The sequence below is a fragment of the Coloeus monedula genome, assembly GCF_965178545.1.
Source record: "Coloeus monedula genome assembly, chromosome: 8".
Taxonomy (NCBI): Eukaryota; Metazoa; Chordata; class Aves; order Passeriformes; family Corvidae; genus Coloeus; species Coloeus monedula.
The window spans coordinates 27,030,710-27,052,156 of NC_138788.1; the positions used below are offsets into that span (position 1 = coordinate 27,030,710).

At 42.1% G+C, this 21,447-nt stretch overlaps 2 protein-coding genes across 2 annotated transcripts in view; one reads left to right on the plus strand and one right to left on the minus strand.

Moving 5' to 3' along the window:
- Positions 1-11,366, minus strand: part of CFAP43 (cilia and flagella associated protein 43) — a gene marked incomplete at both ends in the record, with an annotated part of 43,121 nt that extends 31,755 nt beyond the window's left edge. Inside the window, 5 exons of the mRNA XM_082285843.1 lie at positions 4,182-4,332; positions 5,274-5,441; positions 8,174-8,270; positions 9,074-9,327; positions 11,236-11,366. Of these exons, the coding sequence (XP_082141969.1) occupies positions 4,182-4,332; positions 5,274-5,441; positions 8,174-8,270; positions 9,074-9,327; positions 11,236-11,366 (801 nt within the window). The remainder of the gene's footprint in view (positions 1-4,181; positions 4,333-5,273; positions 5,442-8,173; positions 8,271-9,073; positions 9,328-11,235) is intronic.
- A 2,653-nt stretch (positions 11,367-14,019) lies between these two features.
- LOC309575471 (glutathione S-transferase omega-1-like) lies at positions 14,020-20,222 on the plus strand. The gene is made up of 6 exons (XM_082285907.1): positions 14,020-14,171; positions 14,256-14,364; positions 15,894-16,116; positions 17,104-17,205; positions 19,326-19,432; positions 19,684-20,222. Exons 1-6 carry the CDS (start codon positions 14,138-14,140, stop codon positions 19,835-19,837), a joined length of 729 nt encoding a protein of 242 aa, XP_082142033.1. The 5' UTR covers positions 14,020-14,137; the 3' UTR covers positions 19,838-20,222.
- Positions 20,223-21,447: the final 1,225 nt, after the last annotated feature.

The window sequence follows — 21,447 nt, forward strand, 5'->3', positions numbered from 1 at the left end:
CAGCATTTGAATATGTTACAATTTTATCCCTAGCTTGGAAATCCCTCCAGTATCTTCCCTATCCTCACAAAGAAATTGACCCACCATAACAAGGGCATCTCCCAAACTTTTAATGATAAAATTATGATAAAATTCAACACACTGAGCCCCTAGAGGTTTCTTTAAATGTCAGAGGGGCACTGGAAGCCCCAATTTAAATGGTTACTTATTATGACCTTGCCATGACAAATGCTTTTCAAACTGCTTTTCAGAATATTCTTCCACTTTATAGCCAAACGTGAACATGTGGTTCTTGCATACCTGGCAGTACTAAACCACATTTTGTTTGAATAGCTTATCTTATTGTATAATCCAAATTGTTCTGTAAAACAGCTCTGTCAATCTTTGTGTCAACTGCAAATAAGTGCTAGAAATATCCCTGACCTGGACTTCCCATGTGCCTTGAATTTAATTTCGCTAAAATAACTCTCATAAATCTGTCATCCATAAAACAGGAAGAACAGAACTTCTCCAGCAAATATTACTAAAGACAGAGTGGCCTGTTCAGATACAATAGTAACAGAGATCATAAAAATACCATGACAGAAAGAACCAGATTAAAGAGAATTCAGGGAGGGGAAGAGGGGGACAAAACACAAGAAAACCTTGGGAGAACATTTAAAAGAGAGGATTTGAAGCACCATGCATGTGTGCAGAAGTGGTGAGGATCACTAAACAATATGATGGATGATAAAAAAGAAGATTCTATAATTCTATACAACACCTGCTGTCTCACTAAAGTTTCTATAAAAAGAGGAAATATGGATGGACTTTTGATGAAAACACAGGACAGAGATTCATAAGTACCTAGGTTTCATTAGCAAAATATACCAAGCACTTGCTGTATGATTCCTGGTAAGTAACTTACATTCTATTTATGCTTCCAAAGCATTTTTAATTTCTCAGGGGAAAAATGTTACAGAAATAAAGTATATTAATATTTACCTTATAAATCAAATAGGACTAACATTAATAAATCTATAGCAAATAGGGCTTTACATCACCCAGAGAAACATTTAATACAGGCATTTTCACTGATTTTATAAGGCTTGAACATCACAAATCTTTGGGAAGGTCGTAACTGAATTTCTGCAAAACACAAGCTTCCTGTGTAAACATAACTTCTGTAATATTCCTTTGTACCTGCTGTCATGACCGTCTTTACACATAAACTAGGTAAAATATGCTAATCCTAGGATAAGATTATGTAAATGCCAAACCAGGTTGCTTCTTGAAGTGTGCATTGGTACGGCGGTGCATAATAATAATAATAATAATAATAGTAATAATACTGCTTTTTTTTTCTTAACTTCTCTCCCTTTGAGTATTTTTTTTAACTTCTCTCCTTTTGAGTAGCACCTCTTCAGGGGAAAAAAATTGCATGATGGATCCTTGCCACAAAAAGTTTTATAAAAATACAATAGAATGAAATTGGTGATAGGGATGAAGTCGATTCAAGTGGGCTTGATTGTCCCACTCTGCTCTGCACCGGTGCTGCCTTACCTTGAATATTGTGAGCAGTTTTGGTCACAATAAGATATTAAACTACTAGAGTGTCCAAAGGAGGACTAGGAAGATAGTGAAGGGTCTAGAGGGGAAGCTGTATTAAGAACAGCTGAGGTGATTTGGTCTATTCAGTCTGATGAAGAGACTGAGAGGAGACCTCATTGCAGTTACAACTTCCTTGTGAGGGGAAGAGGAGGAGAAGGTACTGATCACTCTGTGGTGATCAGGCACAGGACCCAAGGGAATGCTCTGTGTCAGGGGAGGTTTAGGTTGGACATTAGAAAAAGATTCTTCACTAGAGGCTGGTTGGGCGTTAGAAGAGGCTCCCCAGGAAGTGGTCACAGCACCAAGCCTGAGAGAGTTCAAGCAGCATTTGGACAATTCCCTCAGGGACAGGGTGTGACTCCTAGGGATGATCCTGTGCAGGGCCAGGTGTTGGACTCGATGATCCCTGTAGGTCCCTTCCAACTCAGCATATTCTGGGATTCTGTGGTAAAGCACATTTAGAAAACTCTGATCTAGAAAAATCTAATGCCAGAAACAAAAGGATGGGAAGCTGTAGGATATTTGAATTCCTTTCCCTCTGCTGCCCCGCTGTGGTTAACACTTGGGTACATATCCAGCCTCACTACGTGGTTCTAGAGTATGGAACGCTGACACACGTCCAAGAAGCAAACAAGCAGGCTGGCAATAGGCTTGCTTTTCAGTGCTGGGGTGTTGGAAAGAGGTGCTTAACTTGACAGGACTTATGCATGTGACTTCCCTCCAGTGTCAGGGCTTAGAAGATCTAACAGTGCTCAGTTTTTCTGCTTGGTTAGAGGTTTATGTGCACAGGCATGCATAGAGGAGAGAATTAGTGCTGTAAGGCAAAATAAATTCAAGTCCTAAAAAAAATTACTTAGCTACCATAGTCTGGAGTAAGGTGAAAATATGCCAGAAACAGATTCATTGCCTCCCAGTGCTGAACCCACAGTTTAGTACAAGGGAAACATACCACCACCACAACAACAAAAGGAACAAGAGCTAGTATTTTGGAAGAAAACCTTTCATTTCTCAATAACTTGTTGTTCATTACCTTATCAATATTGACAAAAAAATACACCCATCTAAGAAAACTAGACAGTAAATAACTATCAAAATATTTACCATCTAATTTGAAAGAAAAGGAAATCTTCAATGAAGACTGTTAGAACAGCCTACTTGTACTCCAGAAATATTTCTATGGATAAGGACAATACAATCACATTGAGGGCGCTAAAAAGAAATCTAGGTTTTTCTGAAGGCAGATGGGAATGCAAAATCCCTATAGAGATCTTTAGTGTATATATCTAGTATCGTTGATAGCACAAACTTTTCCATGTGGAAAAGTTCACAACACGGTTCTGCGAGTTCAAGCATAAGAACCTACTACTACTGAGCAGAATAGCATCCACTCCAGGACAAATTCTATTAAGCCTCACAGACCTAATAGAGGAGCTGTTTTTTCCCCCAATACTTCTTGTAATTCACTGTACAGAATAAAGAATGAAGTGGGTTTTGCAAAGTTTGTCATCTGCAATAAAGAGGCAGTAAGGCAGAAGAAAAGGGCAAGGCCCCAGATGAGAATATATTATCTTCATTTTCCACGTTCTAAGTGACTTCAAATATGAGCAGTTCACATGTATTTAGAATCAATATAGGATATTTGTTTCTAGTTCTTCACTGTCCTGAAAACCATGGGAAACCAGTTACACAGTTAAAAACCTCTACCATTGTGAAAGCATGAAGCAATGAAAAGAGGATGAGGTCAGGAAAACATCATTTCCTGTTTCTATTTTTTGATTCTTCTTTGCACACTATCTGATCATACAGAACTCCCATTTGTCCACTGAGAAGATGTAGTTTAATGCCAGTGTCATCTTCTGCATGCTAGTTTTGTTATCTCATATATATCACAAGCCACCAAATAGAAATTGATGGTCTTTTTCTTAGAAAAGAATCCCAGATTTGCAAGTTAAATGTTTTCACACTTCTAGTTTGTAGTCAGGTGAAAAGTAAATTTCAAACAAAATGAGAACACTTTTGAAGGCTCTAAAAAGAGGCATCTCAAGGGAGGATAAAAAGTAAATAATCAAATACAAGTGAGACAAATGGCAAGGTCCAGCACTGAGAGTGGTATGGGAATGTATTTCAGAAGCAGGGGTTGCTGTCTGGAATACAGCCTGCAATGTTTCCATAGCCTGAGGCATTTTCAAAGTCAAAAAGAAAGCAATCCCAAAGGGATACGTGAGGATTACTATCAGTTTAGTGTGGGAATAAGTTTTCAAGGTTTCAGCAGGTCATTTTAGCTTGGGCATAGTTAAATGCTGACACACTAAATGCTGCTTCTGGGATACAGATTCAAACCTCCACTGCACAGATATATGACTGTGCTAGGATCTATGTCAGACATCTCACCACTGTACTGCATTACACAGCAGCTCTGTGCCTTCTCAGTCTCCTGTCAAAATGGATTTCAAAAATATTCTTGTGGTAACAGATCCATTTGCTGGGTTGTACCTATTTAATAAGCATTAAGAATTATGAATTTATTAACACCTATTTGTATAGAAAATATAATGACTTGGAATAGTAAAAAGAAAAAATTCAGTAACTACCACAAATGTTTCTGCTTCATCTCCTTCCAGGCCAGCAATGGCTGAAACTGGCAAATCAGGGCCATGGTATGGATCATCATTACGAGAAGGTGGGAAAAACAAATCCTCGTGAGGAGTCACAGCCCCATGACCATCGGGGAGTTCCACAGGGCTGTGAAAAAGCAAAAGACAAAAGCAAAGTCTGAGGAGAAGAAATGTGAATAGTAAATGCTGATACAAAACACAGAAGCTGTTTTCAAAATGGGCTTTATTTCTGCAGAAGTAATCGAGGAAGAGTGAGTATGCCTATGTATTTACACGTGCATTCTGTAACGCCAAAACGCACAAAATCCTTTGGTATTTTTTTCAGATCACAAATTAAGGCCTTGTTTATACTTTCATTAGTAAAACTGTCAGTGACAATATATTGATTATATTAGTAGTTAACAAGATTAAATACAGTTGGGAATGGTAGAGTAGCTGCCACCTCAAAGCATATGTTTTATACTTTGAGGACTCCAACTTGAATGATACATACTACTTTTATACCAACCTCAAAAAACATTTTGGCATAAATAAATTCTAGTTTTGCTGTGCTCAGTGAACTGCATTGACAGAGCCATCCTCTCTGGACCTGTTAATTAGCCACACAAGCTGAAAATCACATAGAAAACTCATACTGCTTTTGGTACAATTTGTGATTACAACAAGATATTGTTTAACTATGCTTACTAGGAACAAACTGATCCAAATTCGATGGTTTCATAGCTACAAAAGCAATGCTCAATGTAGTCACTTACAGAAAAGCAGTCCAGGCACAACCTTAATGCACCTTAACACAGCTTTTGATCAAGGCTGCCAAAGCAACTGATTAGTATTAGCTTCATGGAGTGCATAATCTGGTCATGTGAGTACTGAGAAATGAAATCATAAATTTAATTCATTTGATTGACTAGACAGATTTATAGTGGTTGTGATTTAGCAATTACTGACTGCAATTGCTAGGTGAACTAAGTGGGACTAAATCCTTTGCAAATAGACATGTGTTGTTAGTTTTTGATATTAAAATATACTTGTAGATTTTGCCCTTAGCCTGAGGGGTGTTCCACTCACTGTCGCGTAAGGTGATGCTCGTCCTTACACCTCTCAACGTGCCAGATGGTAACGGAGCTCTCAGCAACAAAACACAGCTGCTGCCAATTCATAGGGTTAAAACTCAGAGAGGTTCCTGTTAGCCCTGGCTGAGACTCACTGCACAGGAGGATATTTTCTTGCCAATTCCTTCATTAAAGAGAGTAAAAGAAAATCAGATTCATTAAACAGGCAAAAAAACATTGAAGCCAAAGATCTGGTTGTGATTTTGACTGACGTTCAAGATCCAGTTTGGAAAACAAATACTTCGTCACTGACAAAAAATTTCTGCTGTCAAACAAGTTAGATGCTCTTGAGAATGAAAAGGATGTGGTTAATTAGCCACACATAAAGTTATTACTACTAGAAAATGATTGAATAACTGACATTTTAGAAACACTATCATGCACTCCCTTCTGTGAAAAGACCAATGGTCACGAGAAATGGATTTTTTTTTCATTAGCTCCATCGATGACTACTCAAAGGGGCCCAAACAATTAACTCCTCAGCACCTCAGCCTTGCTTTTCCAATCTGTAACATAATGACTGTAATGCTTGCAGCTGGAAGGTGTTATAATAAGGAAACAAATCACAGTCAGCCTATGATTATCTACGGATTAATTACCTAGGTAATACAGTAATTGTGTTGTGAATGCAGACATACGAGCTATGGCTGTGTTAACTAACTTGGGCACAAACCAGGGCAGAGTCTGTGTGGGGCTGTTATGTATAGCTGACAGAAGCCTGGGAATCTGCTTTCCACTGACTTTTCTTTTGTCCAGTATACCCATTTTATGTTCTCCTCATTTAATTTGCACGTTTTTCACTATTCAGACTAATATTTGATGGCATTTGCATTTTTAGGTGCTATCCAAGAACTGATTAACAATATTTGAAGAAAATGGTTAAAACCATTTCTTAATTTATTGGATAATCTATCTGATTGCTAATCTAAATATCATTTATAGCTTTGGTATTTGTCATTATTGCTGAGAGGAAAAATCTAAAATGCATACACTACTGTAAATGGATTCAGTATAATCCCTTAGTCTGGCTGTAATAAACTCATTCACAGAAATAATCACAAAGCAAACAATGGTTAACATTTATAACATAAGCAAAAAATGGGAATTATTCATACATATGCAGTAGCCCTCATTAAAATTACAGGAAGCTATAAACTACAATTCTCACTTTTAAAGATATCAGTGTATCATGCTTTCTTAAGATCTGTCAGCGTGTTCTTGTCTCATACCTACCAGATAACACCAACTGGGTTTTATAGTAGATAATTTACTAAGATCTGAAACTATGGTGAAACACGTATCTGAAAAGGAATCTGACATTAAGCTTCTCCTTTCAACAGAAAAGAATAAAGATGAGGGATAAAATATCTCAGATGAAAGGCAGCTTTTAGTTATCCACAAGCTCTTTATATTTCGAGACTGACATGTTTCAAAACATCTCTTATACCTCTGATCCCAAACTAGCTGCTTAAAGTACTGGGGCTGTGCAATGGTCATATAGGCATGACATCTAATGCTCAACACTGAGATTTCTGTCAATGAATGCACAATATAATCCAATCACAAAAATGAAGGTCCTGATTTCACAGTAAACTCACACACCTCTGTTGAAATTATCATAAATTCTAAACTTAATATTCTAATGTAATTGTATTTTGTTACTAAATTCTTTGTGACTTAGGATGGTTTTTTATGACAATTAGCTGCTGACAGTTGTAACACGCTGATTCAAGCTGGTTAAAATTGTTTGGCCTTGGAAATTGCTACTACTATAAAGCATTTAAACATTTCTAGGTATTTCTGGTTTTAAGAATAATCTAGAGAAGTCTTTCAGGATGGAGCATTATTGTTTAAGAGCACACAATGAACACATTGGACCACGTGTGTTACTTCTGCTGTAAGTGACAAGTGTGTCAGCTGTCAGGCCAGTGAGGCTTTGTTGGTTTCCAGTGTGATATACACAGACATCCTTCTTGAACTACTGTGTATGATCAGAGCTCACAGCAAACTTTATTCTTCTTCAGAAGGGATAAAGAAGAGGCATCTGTAATAGTATCTACTCTCATTACTAAATTCTGAAATTCCAGGAATTTCTGCAACTTCACTTGTAATTGTATAAGAAAAGATCATCATTAAATTGAGACTATACCAACTATTCCTTATATGTCCTTGCTTGCCTTTCTCCCTCCTCATTTATTTTGAAGTGCTCAGACTCCACAGTCAATGGGAGCTTGCTGGCAATGGAGGCAAGAGCAGGGCTGTATTTTACAGTGCAATTAAAATATTACATATTCTACTTTTCTGTATCTGCACTGCATTATATATTTCACGTCAATGAACAGAAAATTATGATCTAACCCAGTGATCCAAGTTAGTGTAATCACTGAGCAAAATTATAAGCCAGAACTAAGATCAAGCAAAAGTAATTAAGAGGACCACTGAACAGTCCAGGGGGACAAACCAGTGCAAATCGGCTTTAGAACCTTTTTCTTCTTTTCAGCAGGCAACTTTCTTCCACAAACAGCATGGGCTCAGCTTCCAACAGTGAACAGATAATTAACTGATGCTGAAGGCTCTGGAATTACTCCAAAAAACAAAATGTGGAAGAAGGTAGAAGATAACTTTGGTACAGCTAACAGCCAATTTGACTGGTGTCTACTAATACTAGAAAATAAACAGCAATTTTGGTACAGAAAATTTGCAGACAATGATCAATCAGGGGGGAAAAGAAAAAGAGATGAAGGCAAACAGTATGTTTTCCAAATTTGTTAACTTAGTCTGTGTTAAAACAGTAGTCAGACAAATATATGAATTAAATGCAAATGGTATGAGAGAATTTTATTTTTTTACTCTTACCATACTGAAAGAACAAATTCTGGGATCGAAGAGTAACTGGCCAGATATGGGCCTGTGAAACTAAATGAAAGTAAGGTATAGTCCAGCTGAGCATCACCTGAAATATAAAAATAAAGAACATGGTCTTTACTTGTCCCAGACTTTATTTTATAGTACCACAGATACTCTTCTCACTTCCTTTATATCCAGTTTAACTCCTTAAATATTCTCCAGGCCCTTGATTTCTTGGCTTTACTGCAGATTATTCTTTTGATTTGATCATAAAAATGTTCCCTATATATCACTGCTTGGAATTTTTTCAATTTTTTTCAATAATACTTTGAAATTGTAAAGTATTTTTCCTCAAGTCCCATGAAATCCTTTGCAGTCATGATTTTATTCATATACATGAAAAAAGCAAGTAGCATGATCCTTATTTAAATGGCAAGGGAACTGAAACATGAATAGGGTAAGCAACTTAACTACAGAGAGAAATTACATGAAGCAGGCAAAAACATACACTAAATCCTGGACTCCAAAGTTTAACTGCAAGACCCTTCATCCCTCTCACATCCCGAATTTCTCATCTGGCTTTCAGCAGTCTGCTTGGGAGTCTACTGCAGTATGATTTTGTTGCTTATTCTGACTACATTTTCCTAAAACTAATTCCATTTAACTCCTTTTCTTTTCCTTTTAAATTAGCTTCATTATGTATGGTCATATTCCTCCCTAGCTTGAACCTAAGTAAAAGTAGTACAGTGGAAAATTCCTTCCACTGCTTTCCATAAATCTCATAATGAGATTTATGCTCCCTGCCACACTGTTTTTCAAGTCTTATAAAAAAAAAACCAACCTCAGAAACTGGATGATTAAAGCATTGTTTTAATGAAATGATGATGATGAGGGTCACCACATCACTACCTTTTAATTCTGTCGGTTTACTCAGTTCAGGAAAAGTGTAGATGTATATGATGGGATTGAGCTTCCGGTCAGAAAAGGCCAGCACTTGACTGTTGGCATTTGCTGCAAAGGCTCCCACCTGGCCAGTCTGACACTGCAGTGCTCTTGTCTTCTTTGTTTTGATGTCCAGGAAGAGGATGTAATTACCACAAGGATAGCAGACAGTTTGGTTGTTGATAAAGCCAAAGTTCTTGTCTGAGAATCCCTGAACCCAACTGAAAACAGAGCAACTGTATGTTAGAACATTAACCAAAGACACACATTTCTCAAAAAACTGTGCAAAAGGGAATGTTGTAGCCTAAGTTCCACTGGACTGATGCTTGGGATTTGTTAGATTCAGCCTCATACCCATGTTGCAAAACCACAATAACTGAGATTTGGTATTACGAGTCACTAGTTCAGTGCTTCCAAAAACATACAGTTGATCTTACCCTGATGGAGCACAAAAGACTGGCATAAGAACATGGAGAGATGCTTTTATTTCTTTCAGTTTTCACTAAAAATAAAGTTAGCCAAGTTCACAGGCTCTGGTTTTGTACTCATATATCTCAGCAAATGGCGTAACTTTATTTGAAAGAATTGCATGGGTACAATCCATACTTGGGACCCAGTTGTGTTTGTTTAACCTTTTTGCACTTTCATAGTTCATCTCATACACAGAAAATAAAAAACATAAAGGCATAGCTTCTGTTTATATGAAGCAAACCAGGACTGTTCTGCTTTAAAGACTCCAGTACTTTAACATGGTAAAACTCTGGAATGTAAACAGGATGTGTTACACAAGGGCTGAAATAAATTACTTAAGAGGACTCTGCTTATGAACTTACAACATGTCAAGAAATTCATAACTGCTTGCAGATGTTTTTACTTTTCAAAAAGTGTGTGGACAAACATCAGGGTTGTCTTACCAAAGGGATCTGCATTTACCACTAAGCGAGGATGTCAGTTTAGCCTGCTGGTAGCACAGCAGGAAACAGACAGGCTCTGTGTATAACACTGCTGTTAGCATCTTCTCTTGCAATTATCATTCAGAAACATCCCATCTCGGCTCTTTTTTCCAAATCAGAGAATTTGACTAGGAGAGACCTTTGTTCTCTGCAATGACCAGAAGCATTTTTATGCTCCTTTCACAAACATAAGTCAGTCATAAAGTCAGCTCAGTTGCTGATCCTTTGTACTCTTAGGAGATGGTACTACAGCCTCAGCACTCTCATACTTAAGAACATTTTAAAATTACTGGTGTTGAGATAAATTTATGCCCAGCAATAACTTCCCATTATCTTTTCTGAGGAGTTTCTGCTCTTGGCTTCTTTTGCTACATAAGAGAGGAGTCAATGTAGGAGCCAGAGAGGAGTGGGAGCACTGACAGTGTGCTTGTGGAAATGAACTGAATGCCATGGCAACAGAGGAGACATTTCAGCTCATCATGTTTTTCTGGGCCTTCCTTCATACAAGAACAGGTTGCATGAGGTGCCATGGCACATGAGACCTCTCTGAACCTGTTTACAGGACTAGCTCTGTGCTTTTCTCCAACACTAGCTCTAAATTAGTGGAAATGAAGTATTTCTAACTTCTGTTTGTGGAGGTAAAATGAAATCTAGAAAACATGTATGCAGGGATAAATTAATGGAGTGACAGTGCAATTTATCATTCTTATACATCCTAAGGGGACAAGGGTTCAGGCTGTTATATATAAAAGTAGATAGACAGATACACAAACAGACAGATACACAGATGCATAGATAGATAGATAGATAGATAGACAGACAGATAGATAGATAGATAGATAGATAGATAGATAGATAGATAGATAGATAGAAAACGTCTTTATTGTGCGAGTGACCACGCACTGGAACAGGTTTCCCAGAGAGGCTGTGGAGTCTCCATCACTGGAGCGATTCCAGAACCATCTGGATGTAATCCCATGCACCACGCTCTGGGATGACCCTGCCTGAGCAGGAAGGTTGGACCAGATGACCCAATGTGGTCCCTTGAACCCGACTGATTTGTGATTCTGTGATCTGTGCCCGTGCGAATGCTCCTTTCCCTCTCCCCCCGCGCTATCCTGACAGATCCCGACAGCGCAGCCTCCTTTCCTCTCCCTGTCTGACCGCCCTATTCACAGAGCCGCCGCGGGGTGAGCACAGCGCAGGCCACCGCGCACCCCACCCGGGCTCAGGAGCGTGTGGGGGCTGTGCCGGCCGCCCCACCTCACTTCCAGCGCGGCCTCCGCGGCGCGGGCGGGGCCCTCCATGGCGGGGCCCTCCGTGCCGGAGCCCGCCCTGCCCAGTCCCTCCGTGCCGGGACCCTCCGTGCCCGGGCCCTCCGTGCCGGAGCCCGCCCTGCCCAGTCCCTCCGTGCCGGGACCCTCCGTGCCGGAGCCCGCCCTGCCCAGTCCCTCCATGGCGGGACCCTCCGTGCCGGGGCCCGCCCTGCCCGGGGTCCCCGCGGCCTGGCAACAGCAACGGCACCCGCCATTGGCCGGGCTCGGAGCACGCAGCTGATTGGCCCGCGCCCCTGCGCTAGCCAATCAATGAGCACGGGTGGGTATTTAAAGGCTGGTAGGGGGCGTGTCCGCTTCCATCTGGAGCAGTTGGAAAGGTCCGCGGGGTTACAGGAGCGACTATTTTTGATACAATGGAGTAGTTCTGACCCTGAGCCGCTGATACCTGTGGCCTTTAACCTGGGTGATTATTGCTGCTGTGTCTAGGAAGCAGGTGCTGAATCAAGTGTAGGAGTGCACCAGCCTTGGGGGAGAGGCTGTGGGTTCTGTCTCTTGGTCACCTTGTGTGGCCATGCACCTGGTCCAGCACCTGGTCCAGTGTCATCTGCCCGTCTCTTACCAGGACAGCTGTACCTGTTTTCCTATTGCCTCTTGTGTCTTTCTGGAGTCATTATCCATAAAGGTGTTCAGGAGGGGTTCGGATTTGGTGCTGAGTGATATGGTTTAGGGGTGACAGTTGGGCTTGATCTTAAATGTCTCTTCCAAACTTGATTTTTCGGTAAGGTACAGAAGTTGTTACTGGATTGTGTACGATAAAGCTCCTGAAGCTTCAGAGTAAGCTGAGGAGAAGTTTTCCCCGAGAAAGAAAAGAAAGTACAGCTGTAGCCTTTTCTTCTGTACTTGAGGCTTTTAGCCTGGTAACACAGTAGGAACCTCCAAGTGTTTAAAAAATAGATTTTCTTTCCTAAAGGGAGGATTGTTACTTACAGTGTCTTGCTTGTGTTCGCTTGCTGTTATTTCCCTGCACAGTGGCAGTGTGCAGTTGCGCAGTACTGATGTGCACTCTTGGTGCTGGAGAGCAGCATTCCTGTCCAGAGGCAGGAGAACAAGCCTGTTCCTTAACTCTTGTCTCCACAGGCACTCTGCATGCCATGCAACACCAGGAGAGAATGAGGAAGTGGGTTTATTTTCTTTGGTGTTTCTGAGGGCATATTGTAGCCTGTGGGTCTTGTGATGTTTGTTTGAATTCCTGTATCCTGTCTCCAGGCTGTGAGTTAGCAGACTGCTTGTGTGTTTCATAACTGCTATGAGAAATTTCAAATTATTTTTCTCTATTTTCATCCCCCAAAATTTTGCTGAATCTTTCCTAAGGATAGGTACTTAGAGGAATGAGGACTATGTCCTCTAACACAGTTGTTTGTTTTTTTATGGCAGGAGAAATTATTTTGTTGGCAAAGAACATCTTGTGTACAGGTTCTGTTTGCCTTGGGCATGGCAGACTTGTGCAACAAGTTACCATTCCCTTTGTCTGCTGACGTGCTTAATATATACATAATCAAGCAGCAGTGACTCAACAAAAATCATGTTCCTCCATTCCCATGGGTAATGGTGTCAAAGCCACGGTTATATTAACAGTGACCATCTTCGTGTTTATCTGGTGGTGAGATCACCACAGAAAATATTGGTCTTTGTGATCTGGTGTCTGAGGCCCAACTCCAGTGACAAAACCAAACCAAAAGGTCTCCACAGGTAGAACTTGCCCCCTGTGCAAGCATGGATCCACTGATGAGACTGGAGAACACTCTATTAGCCTTGGGGATTTGACAGAGAAATGTGTGTTGCTGGGAAGGCTGGAATTTTCCCTCTCTTTGGCAAGAGCTGTGCCAGCCCACTGGTCCCTACAAACGTGCTGTTTCCTATTAATGTACAGATCCAACCTGAAGATTATGTGGAGCCACGGGAAGGGAATCATGTCACCTCTGTGGTCAGAGATTAACCTGGACACTGTGTCAATGTGTGAAACTCATAAGAGGAAAGCACTTCCATTATATACTCCAGGGAAAGCTGGTGCAAGGAAGTGCCCTAATCTCAAGTGAAGAGGGAGCAAAGGGACAGAGACGACTTCAATCTGTGCTTTGGTTCTTTATTTTGCTCTATGCATGCACTGACGCTCTCACAAAGATCGTGTTTGCAGAAGCAAGCATGAATCCCTCTATGACTGCATGGTAGTAATTAAGTCAGATTTAACTTCAGCTGTGCCCACTTGTCTGTTGGGTTGTTGTCTCCTCTTGGGGTCTTCATCATGAAGCAGAACAGCTGCAGGAGAGAGAAATCCTTCTCGTTACCCTCAAGGTGGGGTTGGATCGGGTTTTGGAGGGTGGTAGATGATGCAGGAGGAAGCACTGAGGGGAACCTGGTGCCTCACCAGCTGCTGGAGGCACTGCTTATAAATACACCTGGCCCGTGGGATGGAGTTCAGCCGTGGGTATCCTATTTCCACGGGAGTGCCAGACGTGGTTGCGCTGTTATTTGTAAACGAAGAGAGGGAGAGCATCGAGAGCAGCTGAACAGTGCCTGTCCCAGCTGGGTGGGCAGGGCGGTCAGCTCACGGACAGACCACCGGACAAGCTCTCCCGGTCAGCAGAGGGCAGCAGCGCTGCCCCGGGCCGAGAGGGTGGGAAGGGAGGCCGGGAGAGGAGAGGCGGTGCCGGCGGCGCTGGGGCCGGGCGGCGCGGAGCGGCAGTCACCCATCGCAGTCACCCATCGCAGTCACGGGTCGGAGCCCATCGCGTCGTGCCGGCATGTCGGGCGATCACTCCCGCAGTCTGGGCAAGGGTAAGCGCCGCGGGGCTGCACGGCGGGGGCTGGCGGGGCGGGCGGTGAGTGCCGGCGGTGACAGCCCCTCTGCTCTCCCCGCAGGCAGCGCGGCGCCGGGGCCCGTGCCCGCGGGGCTGGTCCGGCTCTACAGCATGCGCTTCTGCCCCTACGCGCAGCGAACGCGCCTGGTTCTCCGCGCCAAGGGCATCAGGTGAGCTCCGCGCCGCCCCGCCGCACCGCCCCGCACCCAGGGCGCGCACGGAGCCAGCGGCGGGCCAGGCTTCCTTTCTCTCCGAAATTAAACATCCCTGAACGAGCTGATTGAGGTTTCTGTGAGTGATTTTGCTCTAAAGATTGAATAAGTAGGCTGCGTATGAAATCAGCTGCATAAAGGCCCAAAGTAAAAACCCCAAACTGATTTTGTTTTATCATTCTTGCCTGTCATAGCTTGTCCTGGGCAAATGTGAGTAGAGACATAACATACTTCTGTTTGGTTTTGATGCGAGTGGGCATGAAAACTCTGGAAGCTACGAATATTCAGTGTTTCTGTTGTATCATTGCCCAGCAAAACACAATAGTGAGTGAATGGCCTTTTTAAAAGAGGAATGTACTGAGTTCCTATAACATTGTCTTGTTCTTTTGCTGTACTAAGTTAATGAAATTCAGTGTTTGTTTCTTTTTCAAGATAGCCATGTCATTTTAGCATTCTTATATGTTATTTCAGCATTCTTCAATGAGGTTTAATGTCCCCCTCAGTTTACAAATTAAAAGTAACTGTTTTTCCATCTTTTTCTGGTTCTCCCAAGTCCAAGGCCTGCCAGCAGTTTGTTAACCAACACAGGGCTGGGAGTTCATGTTGGAATTGGGAATGCTAACAGGTCTCTTGATAGTAAGATGAGAGTTAAATTAGTTAATTTTGGTTTTTACTTTTTTTTTTTTTAAGAGTAGATGCAGTAAAACTTCTGGGTCCATTTAATTCTGTTTTTATTTAGTGTCTTTGGACTGATTTTGGAGCTGGAAGGTTTGTTGTAGCATGGTGATTTTGGAGGGGTCTTATGGCTACCTAGATGTGACAGTTGCCTTCTGGTAACTTCTCAGTTGTTTTGAAGGTTCAGCTGTGTTTAGCAGACTTTCGGGCTTACTAGGAATTTTCTGGGGTCACACATATAACTCAGCATAAACCTGTGGTTTGTTAATATAGACATATTTCCTATGTATCTTTTTTTTTATCAATAGCTATTTCCCTTTACCATAAACACCTGTTCTGTGTGAGGCCATAGGTTGGGAAGAAAAGTAGGTAGGATGCTCTCCTGATTTACGCTTTGGTGTAAGGGCAGGTTAAGGTTCAGATGCATTTCTTAATTGGGGCGTAGCTCATTTGCAATCAACTGCTTCTTTCTTAGACTGCCCTTGAACTCAAATGTGATAAGTGTGCCGAGTTCTGATCTTTGTTTTTAGCTTGATCTGATAGTTGGGTGCTTGTTAAACTAATAAAAGACATGCATACAGTCTGCAAACAACTCACTTTAAGTCTGTGCTTGCTTTCTCCAGCGAAGTGTGGCAGTAATTCTGTGTCAAAGGATTAGTACTGCAAACAACTTCAAAGAAAACGGGAGTACAGGGCTTGAGGGTTGAGTCTCTCAAGTATTGAACTGATGAGGTGACTGTGTTTCACCATGGTGTGGGGTGGACTGGAGCAGAACTGAGCCTGTCTGGGTCTTGTTTCTTTTGCTCTTTTAGCCATGAAGTAATCAACATCAATCTGAAGAACAAACCTGAGTGGTACTTTGAGAAGAACCCTGCTGGGCTGGTTCCTGTTCTGGAGACCAGCAAGGGCCAGCTGATCTGTGAGTCCCCAATCACTTGTGAGTATTTGGATGAAGCATTTCCAGGGAAGAAGCTGATGCCTTCAGACCCATATGAGCGAGCCTGTCAGAGGATGCTCTTGGAAGACTTCTCAAAGGTACTGTGTGAGCAGAGTGCGATTGAGTTTCTGACTTCACCATTGCACCAAAAACTGCAGCTGTCACTGATGCTGCTTTCATCCTTTAAGGCAGGTCTTGTGTCTGGGACGAGCATTTAAATAAGCAGAGGGGATATTTGGGGCCTTTTGCTGTGAGCACATACAAACCATTGTGTCTTTGAATTGCTCCCAGCATTTATGTTCAAGGATGGATGCAGGAAGGCATCCAAGCTACTGAAAGTTTGTATGACTGAGGTAGGGTTTTGAGCATCCTACAGTAGAGCAAAGGTTAGTAGACCAAACCAGCTGAATATGTGAGACCTGGGAAGTGACAGTTGCTGTATTTTATTCTGATTCTTTCTGTAGGAAGTACTGTGTGAATGCAGGATGAGGAGAGTGCCTGACAGAGCCTAAAACTATGGACAAGAGATGGCTGTGAACATGGAACATGTATAGGGAGGCTGGTTTTGGCTCTCATTTGTGGTTGGAGCTGGTTGACTGGAATTAGCTTTTCTGTACTAGCATGTGGTTTGAGGAGTCTAGGAAGTGAAAGAAATCAGCTTGGATATGAGATAGGAGAGGAATCAACAGAAGATGACAAAGGGATGGGGACAAAGAAGGGGCTAAGTGAGAAGATATATTTGCAACAGGCCTTTTTTAGACAGACATGATGAGAAGAGAGTTACAGGGAAGTATGTTGCAAGAAAGAAAATGTGCAGATGGGAAACACCCTTCTAGTCACTATTCTCATATTACAAGACTAAAATTCATTACTATTTGTATTCATTCTTCCTCTAGGCTTTTGTTTGCCTTTTATGAAGTACAGATTTTTATTAATGGACTTTATTTAACTCTTTAAAGTCAAATTTTTTAAGCTTTAACTTGCATTTGGTATCTTAACATCTACGTTAACATTTTAAGTTTTGAGTGACTTGCTTGTATTCTTGTACTAGGTGCATTAAAAACTTTATACTTTCCCTTGTATAGATAACATCCTTGCTTTTCAAGCATGTTTTGGCAGTCAAAGATGGACAGGACACCACGGCACTGAAAGCAGAGATTGCTGAAAAGTTTGGCAAACTTGAAGAGGTGAGAGTATTTCATGATAATGAGCAGATTGCCAGCCTTTATATGATCCCTTTTTTTCCTTTCATACCATGGCCTTTGGAGGTGGATCTCTCATTTAGTTGGTAGTTACAACAAGATATGATCTCTCAATTTACTACCCCAGCCTAGGATGCACAAGGACACCATTAGAGTAAATTTCAAGTAGGTAAACTAAACTTCATCTAATGATGAAGACTGTGTAGACTTGTAGAGATTTTTGAATTCTAGTTGTCTTGGATATCTTTGTTCTGCTTTAAGTGAAGGAGACTTTGCAGCATTGCAGGTTGAAACTTAACCACAACAAGCATGTACTAAAAGCAAGGGCTGAAGAGTCTGAGCTGTGGAAGAGCATCTGTGCTGAAAGCAGTGCAGACACTTCGGTGATGACATAAAATCTTTTTCATTCTAGGGTTTATCTTTGGGGGTGGGTGGAAGCAGAATGTAATGTGTCCCTTGTAGAAATCCAACCCTGGACTATGTTCTGCTACTGGTGGTGTAATGCAACTTCAGTGGAGCTCCAGGAAGTGTCAGGTGGCTTTGATATGCTGTATTAGCTACTTTGACAGTCCATGTCAGTAATGGTTCTTGGCTAGTCTGAACAGCTCTCGGACTTGCCTTTGTCACGAACCCATTCCTTCTGTCTTTAGTAGCCACAGACAATTGTTGGGTGGACCAGTGAAGGAGGGTTCTTCCAGATTATTTCTGTTCTGGTGCAAAGCTGCCAATAACCTCTTAGTACTTTCCTAGTTCTCCTAACAGTGCTGTGCATTCTGCTTTCCCTTCCCCTTGGGTTGCCAAAACACAATTGTTTCCAGTGTAGTCTTGTCCATCTGGTCAGACTGAGGCTGGAGTAGTGCAGATAACAAGTTCCTGGGGGAAGTTGTGTGTTTCACTTCCATGAAATACAGGTGCATTAACCTTCTTCCTGCTTGATTAATACTGTGAAATAAATTGCTGTTCTTTCAGTGTCTCTATTTTACTATACCCTGAATGATTTTGCAGCAGCTGCTGATAGTCTGTGAATGGGAGGCCAGAACAGAGCCATGCAAACTTCCCTCAGTGTATTGCAAGAGATATTTCAGAGGGGAAGTACTTTGGAACACTTCTGTATTTTGATTTCTGCTGCCCGACAGAGGGGGCTGTGTTCCCGTCTCTGCCCTGTGCAGCTGCTGGTCGTGTTCTGCCTGGGAGCTCAAATAGCTCAGTACTTCCCAAAGGGCTTCTTTAAAATTTCTGCTAGATCATGGGGGTTGTGGACAGGGAATAAATGCCACATAAGTGTATAGAATGGTGTGTGTCCAAACAGACCAAGATTTGTAAGGTCTCTTGAGTTCTACCTATAAAACACCCAGGTGTGTGAAAACAGAGGCACTAGTGTAATTAAAGAAGATACCAAGCTCTGGAGGGTCCTTAAAGGATATTAAACTTGGATGACCATGGCACTTAAAAATGCATCAGAATCATAAGTGTAACAGGAGAACTTGCTGCATTCTTTGTGGCCCTGCTTTCCTTGCTGAGCTGTGAGGAGGATCTCTTTCTGGTGTAAGTTACACTTGCTTCCTGTTGCCTTTACACCTGGAATTGAATGCAGTTTGAGATGTAATGTTAGAAGTACTTCCCTGACACCACGTGGCCTCAGCTGCCGTGGCAAAAGAGTCCCTGCTAAAATGGTGCTCTAATTTACCAGGATGATAAATTTAACTGGATTTGTTGCTCAAGAAATGCATGTGTGCTGTTGTGTTCGATTAGTCTGTGCCATTAATGCTTTATGACACGCAAGAAATCACAAACGTATTCTGAGCTAACCTGCTCTTTGTGCACATGCTGCAGCTTGCTAGTGATTCATATTTTGTGGCAGTTTTTGAACCTCTGGAGAAGAGCTGTGCTTAGTTTATGAAATAGCAGCTGTAGTATTAAGCTTAACTATACTGACTAGATCCAACTCTGCTAATACTGCGTGCACAAGAGAAATATACTGTATCTCCTTCATTTGCTCACTGATCCCTGTAGTGTGTCTGCCTTCCACTAGGAAGTGGGGGTTTTGTGTAGTGTTCTGCTGCACTTTTCCTTCAAGGGCAACTGACATCTCTCACCCTTCACAGGTTCTGTCCAAACGCAACACAGTATTTTATGGTGGGGACTCAGTCTCAATGGTTGACTACATGATCTGGCCGTGGTTTGAACGTCTGGAAGCATTCCAGCTGAAAGAGTGAGTACCTTGCCTGGCTTCTGGTGTGTTTTGAAGTGCCTCAGTGTCAATATTCCTTGTGTACACTGCAGCAATGGGCCACTCTTGGGGGCTGCTGAAGAAAGTTTGTATTGTGTTGCAGTTTGGGGGAAGCATCCTGCTCTAACTGGGACAGAGAAAGTAGTAAAATGGAACTGTTCAAGCTGTTCTGTTTCCTTGATGCCCTCCAGATTTTCCATTTGCGTTACTCAGTCCCTTCCTTTTTCCTGTAGCTCTTTGAATCACGCCCCAAAGCTCCAACGCTGGGTGGAGGCCATGAAGGAGGACCCTGCTGTCAAGGCTACAATAACTGACCCGCAGACATTCAAAAACTACCTCCAGCTGTATTTGAAGAACAGCCCTGAGGCATGTGATTATGGGCTCTGAGGTGCCAGTAGGCACATGCTGGCTGAAGTGTCAGTGCTGTTTTTCAGTGTGGGAAGTCAGTGTAATTTGCTGGGGGCTCTGCTGTGGTTGCATTTCATAATGGGGAATAAATCAGTGCTGAAAAGGCTGAGAAACCTTCTGTGAACTCCACTCCTTCCTGTCACGAGAAGGATGTGCTGGCTTCAAGAAGGAGATGGAAAGTCATTGTTGGCCATGAATATTGCATAAAGGAAAACTTCTCTACTCAGAGGTGATGGTCTGTAATCTCTGGGCTCTTGGTAGGCATGGCAGTGGGCAGTCCCTGAACTGATGCTGTTACCTGATTTAAAAATTGTAATACTCGTGTCTTGAAAATGAATAAAAAGCAAACAATGTTGTCTTCAAACCGTTTTTCCTCCCTGTTTCTGGGCAGCTATTCGTCACTGGACTGGTTGTACAGAGAGAGAGGAGCAGTGCACTGTAAAGGCTACAACAGATAGTGTGGCTTGTGAAGGTAAAATGTGATTCCTAGTGCAAACTGGTTGGTCTCTTCAGACAGCTCTACTGCCAAAACACTGACTTTGCAGACCTGCCCATCTACCCCTGCTGAAGTCATGTTTGCAGGAACCATCTAGTAAGGGCTTCCAGTTTCAGTTAGATATGCTAGGTTGTAATCCTCCTCTGCCCTTCCAAAGCAGTGTTGTGTTTATTGTAGGTTCTAATCTAAAGGCTGGAGTAAGGAGTAAAGCCAACAGAAACCATATCCTGAGCAGAAGGACATTTATTTTCTATTCTCAGAATTTAAAGCATTGCTCTGTTTGTCAAGGTGTAGGTGAAATTAGAGAACAAGTAAAAGGAATTTAGTCAGAACATTATGCTGGTGATGTCTTGCTGCTGGTGAAGGAAAGATACTCGTTTCATCAGCTAAGTGGCAGGATCAGAGCTTTTCAGCTGAACATCTCCTCTATGTTAGTATAGCAGAGTGAGGACAAGATTATTTGAGTCACAAGCAGTCACAGGGAAAACTTCTTCCTCTTCTGTTTTTCCATTTCTTTTTTCCTGTCCACATCTATGACTCATTCTGATGTTGCTCAGCTGTGTATGTCTGTCAGACCACTAGCTGCCCAAACTAGCCATAAAAACTAGCACACAGAAAGAAATAAGGCAAAGCAGCATGTCCAAGGGCAGGGCTGTGGTTCCCATGGGGCTGAGGTGGTTGTCATGAGAGATCCAAGACTGTTCCTATCTGCCTCCCATTGCAGTGAGGTGAGGTAGCATAGCAGAATATGGTGGTTCATGGGTTTCATTGTAATTGAGGCACTGGGAGTCTTTGAGCTTTTCTGGAGGAAAAGTGGCCTCATCTTTTTCCTGTAACATGTTCTGCCCTGGCACAGTAACTCTGAGGCAGTGCATGCTTGTGCAACTTCAGGTAGGAAAGAGAGATTTGATGAGGAAAAATAATGAGCAGGAACTTGGTCATTGTGCCTGTGGCTATTGGAGGGGCTTGTTTATGCTCTTACTAGCTTTAATTCAAACTATGCAGCTTTCCCCCTCCTGTTTATCTTTGTGGCTTTTAAACACATCTGGCACTACTTAGAGAAATAATAATTATGCTGCTGTTCCTTCCAAAA

Coding starts and splice junctions, on each gene's coding strand:
- LOC309575471 (XM_082285907.1), top strand. CDS start 14,138: ATGTCGGGCGATCACTCCCGCAGTCTGGGCAAGG. Junction 14,365..15,893: donor CTCCGCGCCAAGGGCATCAG/GTGAGCTCCGCG, acceptor TTGCTCTTTTAG/CCATGAAGTAATCAACATCA. Junction 16,117..17,103: donor TCTTGGAAGACTTCTCAAAG/GTACTGTGTGAG, acceptor TCCCTTGTATAG/ATAACATCCTTGCTTTTCAA.